Raw genomic sequence first — 16,229 nt, 5'->3', positions numbered from 1 at the left:
GAAAAGAGGTTAGATATACCCATCTACCCTAAACATTATTTTTGTCTGAATTTAGCAACAAAATGAACGAGGTCAGGATGTATGTAAATACCTTTGAATTCATTCATAACGCCCTTAGTAAGCTCATAAAATGCTTGTTTTGAGGTCGAGCCACTTTTGGCTCCACCGTATTCTTTCAACCTGAAGCATTTAATATATGTAAAAAAATGTTTTTTTTAAAATGGTATGCCATATAGCTTCTTGAATTTGTTAAGATATAGTCTAACGTATTTTCCATCTGCATCTCTAGCGTTTACATAAGCATAGCCTTCCTTAGTAAAACATACTTGTAATTTCCTATAGTTTACGCCGGTATAAAAGTAGAAAGAGTCTTGTTCTTCGCTATAGTAGTAAAACTCAAGCGTATGCTTGCCATAGTCTGTAATTTCAATTGTTTCATCTTCTAGTTCGTCGACAAATTCGAATACAATATCTCGAAATTTGCTTTTGTTCTTATTGTTTTCAGAACGAGTGACCCAACGCAAGTTCTCAAGTCTATTGTCGTTTCTTATACGGTTTATATGGTCTACAAAAGGTAAATTGTTAGGATTCGGTATAAAATGAGTTGCAATGACAACATGTTTAAAATAGTGTTTTCCACCCATCTTCATAGTAGTATATCCGTTATTTCGCTCCCATTCGCTTAAAACTCTTTTTGTCTCTTTGTTTCTGACTTCAAATGACTCACAACAGTGAATTTCATATTTCTCATCTAACAAACAAGTTTCCCAACGGTCTTCTCCAACAAACTCAGCGTACATTTCAAATAAAATAAAAAAATGTTTTTTTTTGAAAAAATGTTTTATTTTAAATGGTATGCCATTTCATATTTCTCATCTAACAAAAGTTTCCCAACGGTCTTCTCCAACAAACTCAGCGTACATTTCAAATAAAAATAAAAAAATGTTTTTACTTTACTTAACATAGCCACCAGCTACCAAAAGTCTTTGACGCCAACCCATACCAGCTAATGAAGGTTGACTTGGTTTAGTATTGAAACTAAACTTTGGTTTTGGTTTATCTTCAGTTTTTGGCTTCCCTTCTTCTATTGGTTTTTCGTCACTTTTCGGTTCCTCTGACTTTACTTCACTTGCAGGTATGGTTGTGTCGTCAACATCTTCATAAATATCATATGCCATTTGTTTTTGTTTTCCTTTCAACTTTTTGTGTTTGTTGTAAAGTTTAGAATATTTCGACTCTAAGTCAATGAGATGTTCTATAATGAACTGTTGGTCCGTGAAGTATACCTTCCCATCTGTTGTCTCTTTAACTCCTTCAGACTTCAATATTTTATTTGTGAGAGTCTGTTTCTTTTTTGAGATACTAGCCGTTCCATTTCTATGAAAAGTGACTTTATAGTTAGGGTTTGTATTTCCAGACCTGGCACTTTCTATTATTGAATTTTTCTCTTCATCTGTAAGTTCTTTGACAGGTTTTGACAATGGTTCTGAACTTTTTGTTTGTGGTGTCAAATCTACCGTTTCAACTTCTTCGGTCATTTCATCTCAGTAAAAAATTTTAGTTTGTTTTGTTTTCAACTGGTTGTTTAGGTTTTTTAAGTCGGTCTAAAACTTCCTGAGGTATAGGGAGGACTTGACAAACACGTGGTTGTGTAACTACTGGAAGTCGACAAATCCATCTTGAACCCATTTTCTCAATGCTGTATTGTTCATTTCATCTCAGTAAAAAACTTTACATTCCCACGTTTGAGGTGGTTGCGGTTGGTTGTTGTTTACCCATTGTTGTGCATGGTTATATCCTCTGTTAAAGAATCTTTCACCTTGGTCCATATAGTGTCCTGCTTGGTTATAGTAGTCATTTGCTTTGTTATAATAGTTTCCTGCTTGTCTTCCTACATTGTCCATCCATCCTTGAACTTTTCCTCTTGTTTCAGGATTTGGAATAAGATTTGCTGCATCTCGTGCTACATCCCAACCTTTCTGTACAGTTTGTATAATAGGTTGTGCTTTCTCTTTAAGTATACCTAATGTACTCAAAATCTTCCTTCCAATTCCAAATGCACCTCTGGCTATTGTTCCCACTGCGGGCAAAAATCTGGATGCAACTCCTGCTAATGCGCCAAATAAACCCATTTCTTATGGGTTAAAAAATGACGAATCCAAACAAGGACCCCTATGTTTCTAAGGCAACAAAGAAAGCACTCATGGTAAAAATCTTTAGTTCAACACCAAATGCTTGGTTTATGGATATCTTGGAAAACATTCCGAGGTATAGAGAAGATGGACCACCATACTGGCTAATATTTGTCGGTCAAAACACAAGATACTGTGAAGCCATACCATTATGGTCCAAAAATATTTTAGATGTGAAAACTGCTTTGACAATATTCGTTGACAAATACCATCCAACAAAACTGACATCTGACTGTGAAAGTTCTTTCAAATCAGATGATGTAAAAAACTATCTGCGTTCAAAAAATGTAAACCAATATTTCATTGTCGACCAAAACCATTCTGCTCTTGGTGTCATTGACAGTTGTATAAAAATCTTAAGAGACTTAAACCAACCACAAGGTGGTGAGGTAGATGAAATGTCATATGACGACAAGTACAGACACTTCTCCATGGCAAAGATGAGACAAGTTTTAAATATTTACAATAGCCGTAAACAAAAAGGTTTGGGAAACCATTCCCCTGAAGAAATGAAAAACAACCCTGACTTAGAGAAAGACTATATATTTAATAGTTTAGTCAAAAGAGACAAACAAGAAAGAATGCCAGGCTTCAAACTTCAGAAAGGTGACAAAGTAAAAATAGAAATACCTAAACGCGACCCATATGAAAATACTATTGACTATGACAACAATGGGAACTCGACAGGTACTCGCATTCGTGTTCGTAAAAATAGAAGAAAGTATACAAGAGAATATTATGAAGTTTTAGGCAAACATGGCAAAATGTACAGACTGCAAGCAGAAGATAAAACTACTATTGTCAGACCTCGTTTCAAACTTGTTAAGGTTCAAGGTGGTATACTTTCAAAGACAGTTCCAAACAAATATAAGACAACTCCTGACGAATATGCTAAAGAAGTTGAAAATGACGACTAAGCAATTCTATACCATGCACAAACTGTCATGTAAGGTGGCATGTATTTTTTACCTAGTCCTGTAGATGTTGTTGTAAAAGTATGTTGGTGGTTTCCTCCTGGTTCAGTTTGTCGAAAAGTCTTTTTTGCTGAATGGTTATAATCTGGAGATAAAACGTCATAGCCAGCTTCATACTCTGAGTTGTATAATGGGTGGTCTCTTAATGAGTGGCTATGGTCGCCAGAAAAGTTTGTTGTACCAGAATGACTATGTGGTGGCAAGTTGTCGACAGATATCGTTTTACTTCCACCTGTTTTCTTTGGAGTGTGTGCACAATACAAAAAACTTTCGAGTATTTGAGTCCAAGTTCCAAAACCAAGTACTACTTCTGGTCTGGTAGAGTTCATTGACGTATAAATAGAACCAACCGGGTAAATGGTTTGAAGTATTTCTGTCTTTAATGTTTGAAGCTCTTTTTTGTCTGCTTTCTTGTCATATAAATCTTGAGCAGTGAATTTAACTTTATTTTCATCCTCCATGACATAAACATCTCTACATCTAATGTATCTCATCGTTGTTATGTTTTTATCCGATGTTAAACCTTCTGGAAAGTTAGGAGGTTTCCAATCTAATACATCCCCACCAGTTTCTTCAACCGTTCCTTCAATATTTTCTATAGCAACAGTTGTAAAACTTGTATGTGTATGGTTCTTGTCAGCTTTGTCATCTAACTTTTCTTGTAAGTTTGCAATATTTGCAATGGTATGTGTATGTCCAACGTCACTTTTCCTGTTTAAGGTTTCTTGTAAGTTTGCAATATTTGCAATGGTATGTGTATGGTTCTTGTCGGCTTTAAGGTCTAAACACCCTGAAACCCATCCTGTATCGGCTTTAGTTTTTAAAATCTTCGATGTCCGTTCATGGTACCAGTCAACCCTTTCTTTAATTTCATTGTCTTTTTCATCCACATATTCCTTATATGCCTTCTTCACTAACGCACTAGTCACACATGCTAACTCATCGTCAACATATGTTTTATCTGCTTTCTTTTCAACATCCTCTTTTGTTGCATAAGCTTTGTTAGCTCTTTCTTCTTCTTTTGCTATTGCATCGTCTACATACTCTTTGTCAGCTTTGTTGTCAACATCTGCTTTCAAAAGAAGTTCATTTATAGGTTTCTCGTTTAAAGTTCCTTTTGTTGGATTTATACAGACAGTATTGTTCTTCTTGTCTTGAAATAGAAACTCATCTGTCATTGGGTTTAATGTCAGTTTTAAGTTTCCTTCTTTCAATGACTCAGATATCTTAGAATAGTTTGAAAAGTTTGTTGTGTTCTTATTTAGAGCTTGCATAATGAGTTGTCGGTTGTGTTGTATTTCTCTCATGGAAGCAATATCTTTCGACATTTTTATTCTAGATAAAATATGCTTTCAATAGAAAAAGAAAATTCAAGAGTTGCTACAACTAAACCATTAGATGAACTTTTTACTAATGTCGGTCAAAAGTTTGAGACAGAGACCGTAAAGCATGAAGGCTATCGTTTTGACTACCCATTAAGATGGTTAAGAGACCCATCTGTCACAAAAGCTATTGGCTTTCGTAGAATGAAGTTTGTGTCTGTAGAAGATAAAAGTTTTCCATTTATTGTAAGGTTTCATATAGATTATATATCTGAAGGGAAACGAAAAATGTGGGAAGAAATTGAGCTAATACAAGTTGACCTTTCATCTTCTCTACAGACTGCGTTAAAAAATATAGAAGATAAAATAAATTCATGTTATGCAAAATATGCTGATGAATATGCAAATACCGAGAGCACACTTTATGTGAGAATTGTATATGACAAACAAAATTCACAAGTGTCATTTCAAATCTACGAAGACAATCCAAAGAAAGACGAACAAATATATACAGAATTCACTGCAATGTCATGGTATTATTTGCAAAGAATGTTAAATCAGAAAGTCGAACTTCCTTTAGCAAATATTTACAGTCGATATGCAAGAGATGAACCATATTTATTTAAAGATGTTTTCGACCAAGATGCTATTATTGTTCATGCTTCATTTTCTGGCGCCCAAAACTCTTTCTTATGCTTGGCAAATGACTTTTACGAAAAACCTACAAAGTTATACGAACCACCAAGTGGAAGTATTTCAGACTTTCAAGTATGGTTTACTACAGATGGAAGAAAAAGAATAATTCCATTATACCATGTGTTTTACTTAGAACTTAGTTTCATATACAACTACTATCGAACGGTAAAAATATAATTTTTTAATACGGTTGAGGTGTTGGATTTGGTTGCCAACTTGACTGTGGTGCAGGTTCAGGCTGTTGTATTACAGGAGCTTGTTCTTCTGGTTCAGGGTCTTTAGGTATAATACCAACGAACTGACCTACTCTTTTACCAATATTTTTGACACCGTTCCAAATTCCTCTTCCGACAGATTTTATTCCATTCCATATACCTCTTCCAACATTTCGAAAGAAGTTTCCTATCTTACTGAAGAAACCCATTTTACTATATGTAAAAATCTAATGTCCACCTAGTCTCTTACGTTTCCTGTTGAGTTCCATAGCATTCTTTAACTGGAGCTCATACATTCTGTTTCTCCTCTGGTAGAAAACATATTCTGGGTCAACTCCTGTGTTCGCGTCATCTGCATAAAGTTTTTATATCCCACTTCAGGGTTTGTATAAAACTCTTTCCATCTCATATTTGCATACCATGGTGGCAAACCTAACGCAGCGTCATTTGACATGGCAGTTTGCATTTGTACATCTGTTGGCACTTGACCATAGTTTGCCATTGCAGTTTGTATTCTAACTTCATTTGGAATATTCTCTGGGTTTGGTTGTCCAGGTTGCTGTGCATTCGCTAAGTTCTGTGCGTCCATTTTAATATTAGATAAAAATATCTCTTACGAGTACATATGCTGAACATTTGCAGGCATTGGTTCATCTTCATATTCTCTATATCTTTCTGCCACGTCAAATAAGTAAATGACACAATGGAAAAAACCTAAAAAAGTAGTCCTATTTCAAACCACATTTACTTACTAGTAAAATTTCTTTGTTATGACACTTTCTCCAGTTTATAGGACCTCTCTCATATTCTATCTTATCGTATCTAAACTCATAGTCATGTATGTCCTCTAACCATCTCATGACACTTTCCAAACCACTTTTATCGGATGTAAAGTAAAAGCATGGATGGTTATGTAAAACGTCTAAAGTTTCTAAAGAGTCTCTCAAAGTCCAGTCTACTTGGTATTGAAAATCCCATGTGTTAAAGAACGGCGGGTCCACTATAAAGAAAACATTTTCCTTGTCTTTATATTTTTCATACAAATCTGTCCAATGACATCTCACAAACTCTATACCCTCAATATATTTTTCTATGTTCTCTTTGAAAACATTTGTATAGTTAAGATATAAAACTTTTGACATAAGTGTTTCAATGTCATGAACTCTTATAGCACCACTATATAATAGTCTAGCAGATATACTATCCCAGTCAATATACTCTGCCTTTTCAAAACCTCTCTGACAGTATTTTTCTTATCTAATGGTATACGTTCCATCTTACCTATAGGTATCTTTTCTTTTAACTCTTTCAATATTTTGTTTGTGTCTGGTATATGTTTGAGACGGTTCATATAGTTGTCGAAGTCATTGCATATAATCTTTGAGTCAGGAAATATTGTATGGCACAAATGAGATATATAGAAACTTCCACCGAACAAGTCTACAAATGTTAGACCATTCGGTAGTTTCTTAAGTTCTCTCAATAGAATATCTTTACATCTACTCTTATTTCCAAAGAAGGGTAACGGTGGTTTTGTAAAATTCATTTTATATATATATAATAAAAATTTTTTTCCTGAAAAGTGACAGAAAAGTGACGGGGGGCTAGAGGGCACGAAGTGCCTGGAAGCCCCACTACCTTTTTTTTTTTTTTTTTTTTTTCATTATGTTTGGGCTGAGTGTAAATGTCTTACAATTTTGAAAATTTTTTAAATCTTGATTTATTCAAAAACGTAAGAATAAAAACCGTAAGAATCATACATTTTTTACTTCATATGTTAAAAAAAATGATACAAAATCGCTCGATATTGTATGAATTCTTACGTTTACAAAAAAAGTCACTAAACCCATCATATCCTACTACTCATAATTTCTCAAAAAACATGATAACTTGATATTTGTAAATATCATACTTTATAACGTAAATAAGAACTTGACCTATTAAGAAAAGCAGTAATGAAAAGAAAATCTGAAATTCATAAAAATTACAAGTTTCTGATGACAATTAGCTTAATTAAACCAGGTACAAGATTATATAATTGTATTTTCTATCCAATTATCCATATAATATCTTATCCAGAAAAAATAACTTGATCAATACCAAATGATTTTTTAACTAGTAAATAAAGTATTTTCTTTACACACACATTGTATATCATAGTTTTTTTTGAGAGAGGGTCAAAGTTGCTATTTGTCACTTTTCCACAAGAATATAATGGGGAAAAAGTTATCATATAGTTGATCTCATTCACTGAGGTGAGAGATGCATGTAGTGTAATGTTATAAACAGTGGTATTGCTGCTCTAAGTCCTAGGTTCGAGACACATTAGCTTCATTTTTCTCTTTTTTATTGACGTAAACTATTCAATTTTTGTGTTCTCCATTCAAATTTCAGAATTTTTTTTGCAGATTTCACGCTACATTCGAAGTTACCTTTTGTAACAACCACCACTGCCTACGAAAGACGAAAGTGTGTCACGATTTCACCCGGAAATCCGACGGTTGTTTAAGAGTATGCACTTTTGTCACCTACTCAGTTTTTTTTTGGTTTCGCAAAACATCCAAAAACAAATATGCTATAAAAGTGACAATTTTAGCAAAACGAAACCCTTATATACCATTGATGTTTAAATAGTTCTTTTATTAATTTTTCTAAAAAATTCATTTCTTTTTTCCATATCATAAATGAGGAGCAAACTGGTTGAAAAATGTAAATATTTCACCAAATTCTCATAGATGCAAAAAAATCACCCAACAATACAATGTTTATCAAAATTTTCAAAATCAAATTCTATGAAGCACCTTCATAATAAAGAGTTATCAATCAAATGTGAATATATATTAATTTTATATTAAATGGAAGGAAGTATAATGAAAAGAAATGTAACAAGGAGAAAGAATTCAATTATCAAATAAGGTCCTTTTTTCATTTAAGGCACCCTATTCAAAAAATGAAAGGGGGTCCCTCACAAAATTGAAGGGGTACCATTCAAATTCTATCGAAATAGTACCTTAATTAAAAAAGCTCTCAACCGGTACCATTCAAATTCCCTCAAAAATATTGAAAAGATTTTAGGTATGCTGCTAATATAGTTAGTAGCATCATACAGAATGCATAGACAAATTTTTTACTAATTATTTTTTCTTAGCAATTCAAATTCGAGATCGCTTAACTATGCTTAGAATCATAAGCATAATAATTTTGCAAAAGGTATGGGAATAATTTGAAAATTAATTTCAAAATTATTAATACTAGTGCAAGCTAGTGTAAGCATGTAAATGCATATTTGTGCACTGATTCGATACTCTTTTTTGGAAATTGTACTTTATCTTAAATTTCGACTGCAAATTTTTTGAATATGTGTATTGAAACTGTAACCTTTTGTCTAAGTTGCATTCTAATATAGCTCGAATTCTAAAAATGAGACTTTACTCCTCTTTCTTTGAGAAAATTTTAGACAATAGCCAAATTGCTAATTTTGTTGGAGTAATACCTGCATTGGGAGGTATAATATATTGTTCAGGGTTGAAACAAGGAGGTAGTTAGTGATAAAGCATAGTTACCACATGAAATGCAGTAAAATTTTGAGTCTAAACGTCTTTTAAACCATCAAGTATAAATTATAGAAAAAGATACTTTATATATAGTTAAAATAAAAATGATTAGAAAATAGCGTTTTTGATCAAAATTTCAAATTTTTATTTCCGAATATCTCTATTTGTGTCTAATTAGAGACATTTCTATAATTTTAGTGCGCAGCATATGCAATTCCTCTTTGGTTATTGCATTAATTTCTCAAAAAGAAAAAAGTCTTCAATAATTTTTTCAACAATACAGTACTAAAGCTAAGAACTTCTAAACACATGAAAAGTTATATCATTCTCGTTAATATGTAGATTATCAATGAAAAGAATATTGTGAAATTTGAATATTTTTTAAAATAGAATGTAGAAATACTTATCAATGCTTAAAATAGAGATATGTGAGAGCTAGATCCGTATTTATTTACGTTTTCGTGCATATTTTGAATATCAAATTAAATTAATTTTGAAGATTTTAGCATCTAAAAGTATTTAATGCCCCTATACAAGCAAGGTAATTCTTACATGTCTTAGTAAGTCCAAACTTAATGTTTTATGATATGGGCCTGACCTCTCCATATGGTGACGATAGAAATTGAATAGGGTACCTAAATAAAAAAAGGAGTTTATATAAAGTTTTATTTTTTGATTCGATGAACAAAATGAAAATAAAGCATTACAAAATCAATTTAAAGGAGCATTTGAACGAATGATGACATGTCCATCTTGATCGTGGATCTTTGAAAAGCTTTCCCTGATTGCCTCCTTTACGTTTGTTGGTATGTTAGACTGTTGGACGCGTGCCCATTGTCTTTGGAGGCGATCAACACAGCGTTGATTTGTTAAATGATCTTTATTTCCTCTGATTACATCTTCGATCTGCTGATCGTAGTATTCATCACCAGAATAACCATCATTGCCATACATGTTGCCTGCGCGACTCTTGTTGCGCAAGTTTTCTCTATCATTGAGTTGTCTGATTATATTCTTCTTGTTCTCTTCAGACATTGGTCTTCCAGGCTGTGTACTGAGAATGGCGTTAATAACGCGGTAAGACATAATATGACTTGCATTCGTTCCATCTTCTTTTGATCCATACTTTGTGCGACCAAGATCTGAACGTTCAATCTCCTTTGGTGACTTATGACCTACTGAGGAATTCTTTTCGGATTTGACTTCAACTGGTTTGGTTTCACTTTTAACGTTTGTTGATGATTCTGATTTCAAATTTGATGAAGAATACATATTTCCTCTGTTATCACAATATCCGCTTGCACATGCAGCCTTAGATGAGGAATATCTCATATCAAGACCGCCATCTTGACGATAATGATATCCGCTTGATGATGAACTCGAAATTGATGGTGAGCATGGATATGAATAAGAAGAATTAGAAAAGCCTCTACTGTTGCAAAGTCTCATAGAGCAAGCAGCTTTTGATGAAGAGTATCTCATATCAAAGCCTCCGTCTGCACGATAATGGTATTCGCTCATTATCAAAAATGATTAATTCAAAATTTTGTCTAAAAGACTGTTGAGTTATCGCATCACAAATGATTTAATAATAAACATGTTTTTTATTGTATTAATATAACATATAGACATTTACTAATTTCTACTATTCTCATAAAGTTTATCTTTTGGAGTCAAAATTTTTTTTCACATCATTTTACTCTCAAATTTGAAAATTTTACTATATTTCAATAACGAATCAATAGTCCGATAAGGTTAGTCCGGTTCATATAAAAATTATTTGATGATTTGATGAGAGGAAGTCAACAAGACTGTCATGCAGAATTTCAATTTATAAAGTAAAACTCGGATATTCAAGAAGAGTAAGTATTCAAATGAGATACAATTCGATATTTTGGGGATATCACATATAGATATAGTTATTTTGTAAATAAAATTTCATCCAATTAAATTTTCCCATTCCATGAACGTTTTAATGTCAATCAGTTTCAAGAAGAAAGTTGATGCACCCATTTTCATCAAGTGATTGATCGTGACTCCTTTTCCTCCAGCTGAAATCGTGTCTAAAATTTCAGAACAAAATCTGTCAAAATTAATTTCAGTAAATCCTGTTTCATCAACCAATGATTTGTAGAAGTATGAGATATCATAGTTCGAAACATAGCCATCTCCATCGATATCAACTAATTTAAAGAAAAACCCGATCCCTTGTTTGGATTGCATATTCTTTAGTGGAATGACGAAGTTGAGAAAAGCACAAAAGTCTAATTTTCCTTCAAATGTTGGTAAAATTTCAAATAATCTGTCAAGAAAAGCATCTGAGAACTTAAAATCGAAAATTTCCTTAAGATTTTGCTTGCCTATAAGTCCTTCTTCATTAGAATTCTGATTTACATAAGTATTATAAATTGATGTTGTAGATTTGATTGAAAATATACCTGGAGTAGGGATTATATCCATATTAACGAATGCTGAGAATGTATTTGATTGGAAAAGTGATGTAGCATCAAGTTTAAGTTCATAAATATCTGAATTAAAGAATGAAAACACCGAAACAACAATTTCAACGTAGAATTCTTTATACCAGCTTAGATCTGTTTCTAATGAAGCAAGTGATTTGAATGTTGGAATAGATTGGATAATATAATTTCGAAACGTTTCTAAAGAAAGTGTTCTTGTAATAAATGGATCTATTTTTAAGATTGTGAGAATTCCATTCTGTATATTGTAAAGCTGAAATAGAAAAGCCTTGAACAAAGAACAATCAAATCTTCCGTCAGAGAGCTTGAATTTGGCTAATATTTTATCAGAAAATAGATTTTTCCTCTGAGGACCGAATATATTCTGAACTTCTGTTAAACTCATATCAAATTGTATTTTATTGATATCTTCTTTTGAAAGCATTGTCTGTTTAAAGGCATTAACTCTCTCTTCTCCAACATAGTCAGCTAGGATTTTTCCGAATTCTGTAGAAGGTAGTGAAAATGCATCATTAAATGCAGGAATTATAAGCGGATTTTCTTTATTCTTCGATGGTTTAACCATACTGTTTAACTGCTTGCCTATTTCATTCAAGCCATAAAAATTTAAAGTTGCAATTAGTTCATCAGTTGATGGCAGCATTTTTCAAATTATAAACAGCTATTTTTCGATTTTTTGAATGAAAAATATGAATCTCATAAAGATTCAATGTGTGCAATCATTTTTGTTAAAAGAGTTATATAGAAATACATTAATTTTGTTCGGCAAACTCAAAGTGTAGATTCATTCTTATTTGAATAAATGATGAAACCTATTTGGAGTTAAAATATAAATGCAGCATCCTTTTATTTAGCTCGGATATGAACAATGAATTACATCAATATGTAATAAATGAAATTATTCGATTTAATTTTAATAATATTAATGGTTAAGAAGACTTATTCTTAGAAATCAAATTTGAGATGATTTGACAGGCATGTTTCTTATATACTAGCAATGATTCCTTGACTAGAGAAATAGCAATTTTTTCACTCAAGCCTATAAGTGATATGAAGCATATGGCAATAAATATTTTAGCAATTTATGCTGAGAATTAGTCTGTGAAGCCAATTTCTTCAAATAATTTTTGTTCGCGATATTTTTAGAAAACTATGCTACATATATGAGATATAATGAAAGTATGAAGAATCATTAAATAAAATTTATGGACCAAAATGTCCAAACCCATGTATCTTCGTTTTTCCATAAAGCCATTGAAGCATAACTTATCTGAAATTTTAGAAAATATGATGCCAAAAGTATGTAAAACTCGAGTAACGCGAAATCATCTATTGAACTGATTTGTTTTTGTCATGAAAAAAAAATATTATTTTGAGAGGTTTACAAAACCAGGTTTACAATGATAGCTCAGGATACTAACATTAACCTGTGCCTCATTGGAGAGGACGGCACTACGTCCAAAGGCCTTTTGAAAATGCAGCATAATAATGGCAATGTTTCTCTCTCCTTTTTCCCAGAACTTGTTGTTGATGGAATGAAAGGAAAACAGCAAACAAAGCGTATCGCGCAAATTCCCGATTGTGTCTTCCAATTATCAGATTTCACAATGATCGAGATGGATGCCGATGACCGTCTTGTCGTCACATTATCTGGTTCCAGATCTCATTGCGTTTTATACTTCACTCGCGATAATGACATCACTCACTTCCTTAACTACATCGGTGGAAAGGTTCGCTTGAAAAACTCTGACTGCAATCCTCGCGTTTATCTTCTTGAGCCACTTGATTCATCGGCATCAATCGTCACACCTTTCCTTTCAACAGCTCTACCGCAGTCGAGCAACAAGAATAAAGCTCCAAGCCGAGTATCGCTTCATAAAATACAAAAGCCAGACTTAATTTTCCCACCTGATTTCGATGAGCCGGTCAAGAAAATGTCTGCCGCCGAGTACCATACTCTCTTTGATGAGTCCGGCTGCATCAAGGATGGCGTCAACTTCCCAAGCATCTTTTACAACGTAGACGTTGATCTGGCAGTTGCAGGAGAACTTTGGAAGCTTCTTCTTGAGCCAGATGATGCTAAACTTCCAAGGAGTGAACGCGAAAGGAAGACAATCGAAAACAGAGAGAAATATACAGAAATCAAACGCCAATGGCAAGCAACAACCCCACGTCAATGGAAGAACTATGGAGAGCTCCGCGATCTCATCGCATTGCTCGAAAAAGATCTCGTTGACAACGAAAATTTGTTTTCTCATTTCAAAAATCCAGCATATGTTCAGAAAATCGCCTTCAATGTTTTACTCACGCTTTCATACTGGAACCTAGATAACGCTGCTTACGTAAAAGATTTAGTCCATTTCCTCGCTCCTTTCCTTGATTCTTATATCTGCGATGCCGACAAAGATAAGGTCATTTTGCATGATGGAAGCCAACTTACAGCCGAAGAGAGTGAAGCAGACATATTCTGGTGCTTCACAACCTTCTACGACCACAATAATCTTTGCGATCTCGTCCGCCAGTCTACGAAACCACTTAACAAGCCTCTTTTCATCGCTATAGGTTATATCCTCGATGAAAACTTCCCAGACTTGCTCCAACTCCTCACTCAGAAGCACGCGGTTTCATTAGATTTCCTTAGAGACGACGTGAGCAGTTGGTTCACCACTTGCTACTCGGGTGATGACCTGAGACGCTTGTGGGTGAGCGTTCTGTCGTTCTCAAGCTCGTTCCAGTTCTTCCAATGTTATATTGTGTCACTTTTGTACACATTAGCCGGGTCATTTGTTGAGATGAATCCATTAAACAGCGATGAGTTTGTTAGGAGATTCCACGCATTGAAGAAGAACGTCGATCTTAACCTCCTGCTACATAATGCAAACCAGATCTTGAAGATTCTTCAAAAGAAAACATTGCGTTAGAAATCGGGCCCTTTTCTTTTATATCTTAAAATGTCTCTTATTGAAAATATCTTTTTTAATCTTTTCCTTTTAAATCATACACGGAATCACATATATAGAGATATCCTATTAAGTGCCTATATTGTTTATTCTTCATTTTCATAGAAATGAAGAATAGTGAAAACTTAATTTTGAAAACTTTGATGCTTTCATTCTACTCATTGATAATCATTTATTAGATAATTGAGAAGATAAGATAGATAATTTCTTATGCTCCTTCTAGCAACTGAGAAGTGTATCGTACAGTTCTTCCATCACAAATCTTTTCACCTTTATTAGTCTCATCAGAAATGAGACATATAAAACAGCATGAAAAATAACTTTTAATTGATGCGCGAATTGTTGGAGTTTTTATATATCATAACCTCTTTAAATGAGAGACTTGATAATTATGAGAAGTGCTTTTTTCATTTGCGGTATGAATATCTTTCTAATCTTTTTTCCAAAGCTCATGATTATTTACTTTCTAAGTCTTTTCGAATTTACCTCATATGTTCTGTAAATTTTGATGAAAACATCTCTCTGAATGAATATATTGATAATGGTGTAAATCACTATAATCAGTTGGGGTAAAGAGATAGTTATAACTTTAATGTATAAACAAAACACAAAAATATTAAACAAATATGAAATTCTTCATTTTTTCAAAGAAATTGACTGTCTTGTGGTCTTCTTGATACATCTCTTTTGCACGTTTAATTGTCACAAAAACATTCGAAACTTTGAGATTTTGTAAATTTGTTAATGTTTTTGCGAAATCATGTACATCTAAGAAATCGGACTTAGACATAATTGAAGCAACACCAAAATAGAATGCATATTCAAGCAAATTATCATGGTGAGCAAGTAAAGTATCCCAAATAATTAATAGAACTGGTAACTCGTATTCCTGTGCAAATAATAAGTTAAACCATCTGAAAGAGTATAATAGTGGTTGAATGTTAAGCTTTTGGAGTGTTTCAAACGATTCTGGAGAATGTTTCTTAAGAATATCCTGGAAAACTTGCATTTTATGAAGAATTAGTGAAGATTGGTCTTGAGTCGTATATAAAACATTGATTTCGGTTGTAGTTAATAATTGTTGTAAACAAGCAAAAGAAATCGCTTCAATCATTAAAGGATCGTCATCAAATAATTGTGGGGCTTGGTAGTTGACGTAATACAGTACGGGTAAAAGTTCATTGAACCCTTGCATATAAGATAAAGTTCGATTACATTCTGAGAAAATGTATAAAATTCTTTCTAACCTTCTCATGTGTTCAGCAAATGGAGCTAAACATGCTGTTTCGTATGGTTCAACCACTTCGCCTGGTGGAAGGAAAAAAATATGTCGACCTGTTCTAACAATATCATTATGAATCACATGCATTTTCGAGCAATCCTTGACTTCTAATGCTTTTTTCTGGACATTTGCTTTAAAATGCTTTGTATGCCAATCAGCGACTCCGAAAAGATCGCAGAAATCTCTATATGTCTTAAATAAGTCATCCCTAACTTCCTTCCATGTAAGTGGGTCTGATGGATATACTCCTAATAAAACTAGCCACGCAATACAGCGATCTTCTGGTGGACATTCAGAAAGACCTTCAGCGCAAAGAGCTCTTATTTTAGGTTCATCAGCCTTTCCTTTGTCCCCGGTTGGTTGGACAAGTGGAAGGATTCTAAACTGGAGAGGCTTAGTCATATCTGGAAAAGTTAATGTAAAACAAAATTTTGAATCAAATTCAAAATTTGAAACAGTGGTTTTTGACTTATGGTGTGAAGAATCACCATGGAAAATTATTGGAAATGAATCAACCTCACAAAAAATTTCAAACGTATCATGATCTGAGTTGG

General features: G+C 33.3%; 8 protein-coding genes and 1 pseudogene across 9 annotated transcripts, besides 2 other annotated features; 2 read left to right on the top strand and 7 right to left on the bottom strand.

Annotated features, from left to right (window-relative positions):
- Positions 1-4,095: part of a mobile genetic element that runs on past the window's edge.
- TVAGG3_0958570 (His-Me finger endonucleases family) lies at positions 216-800 on the bottom strand (the record flags this gene model as incomplete). Its single annotated transcript, XM_051253393.1, has 1 exon — positions 216-800. The coding sequence occupies one exon, from the start codon at positions 798-800 to the stop codon at positions 216-218; it is 585 nt and encodes a 194-aa protein (XP_051078967.1).
- On the bottom strand, positions 954-1,538 carry TVAGG3_0958560 (phage tail repeat-like family; the record flags this gene model as incomplete). The annotated part of the gene is made up of 1 exon (XM_051253392.1): positions 954-1,538. One exon carries the CDS (start codon positions 1,536-1,538, stop codon positions 954-956), a length of 585 nt encoding a protein of 194 aa, XP_051078966.1.
- Positions 4,096-4,512: 417 nt separating the features above from the next.
- TVAGG3_0958540 (uncharacterized protein) lies at positions 4,513-5,044 on the top strand (the record flags this gene model as incomplete). Its single annotated transcript, XM_051253391.1, has 1 exon — positions 4,513-5,044. A coding segment is annotated over one exon (532 nt), but the record flags the coding sequence as incomplete, so codon positions are not given.
- A 321-nt stretch (positions 5,045-5,365) lies between these two features.
- Positions 5,366-5,608, bottom strand: TVAGG3_0958530 (serine threonine-protein phosphatase family; the record flags this gene model as incomplete). The annotated part of the gene is made up of 1 exon (XM_001322445.2): positions 5,366-5,608. One exon carries the CDS (start codon positions 5,606-5,608, stop codon positions 5,366-5,368), a length of 243 nt encoding a protein of 80 aa, XP_001322480.2.
- Positions 5,609-6,127: 519 nt separating this feature from the next.
- On the bottom strand, positions 6,128-6,945 carry TVAGG3_0958520 (annotated as a pseudogene). Its single transcript has one exon. A coding segment is annotated over exon 1 (818 nt).
- A 958-nt stretch (positions 6,946-7,903) lies between these two features.
- Positions 7,904-7,933: a mobile genetic element.
- A 1,455-nt stretch (positions 7,934-9,388) lies between these two features.
- TVAGG3_0958500 (uncharacterized protein) lies at positions 9,389-10,530 on the bottom strand (the record flags this gene model as incomplete). Its single annotated transcript, XM_001322443.1, has 1 exon — positions 9,665-10,474. One exon carries the CDS (start codon positions 10,472-10,474, stop codon positions 9,665-9,667), a length of 810 nt encoding a protein of 269 aa, XP_001322478.1.
- Positions 10,531-10,580: 50 nt separating this feature from the next.
- On the bottom strand, positions 10,581-12,076 carry TVAGG3_0958490 (positive regulation of B cell differentiation protein family; the record flags this gene model as incomplete). The annotated part of the gene is made up of 1 exon (XM_001322442.1): positions 10,892-12,076. The coding sequence occupies one exon, from the start codon at positions 12,074-12,076 to the stop codon at positions 10,892-10,894; it is 1,185 nt and encodes a 394-aa protein (XP_001322477.1).
- Positions 12,077-12,777: 701 nt separating this feature from the next.
- On the top strand, positions 12,778-14,648 carry TVAGG3_0958480 (regulation of vesicle fusion; the record flags this gene model as incomplete). The annotated part of the gene is made up of 1 exon (XM_001322441.1): positions 12,834-14,354. One exon carries the CDS (start codon positions 12,834-12,836, stop codon positions 14,352-14,354), a length of 1,521 nt encoding a protein of 506 aa, XP_001322476.1.
- Positions 14,649-14,823: 175 nt separating this feature from the next.
- On the bottom strand, positions 14,824-16,157 carry TVAGG3_0958470 (regulation of vesicle fusion; the record flags this gene model as incomplete). The annotated part of the gene is made up of 1 exon (XM_001322440.2): positions 15,010-16,077. The coding sequence occupies one exon, from the start codon at positions 16,075-16,077 to the stop codon at positions 15,010-15,012; it is 1,068 nt and encodes a 355-aa protein (XP_001322475.1).
- Between the last annotated feature and the right edge of the window lie 72 nt (positions 16,158-16,229).

This window comes from Trichomonas vaginalis, chromosome I, assembly GCF_026262505.1.
Source record: "Trichomonas vaginalis G3 chromosome I, whole genome shotgun sequence".
Lineage (NCBI taxonomy): Eukaryota > Parabasalia > Trichomonadida > Trichomonadidae > Trichomonas > Trichomonas vaginalis.
This window is presented reverse-complemented; position numbering and strand designations above follow the sequence as displayed.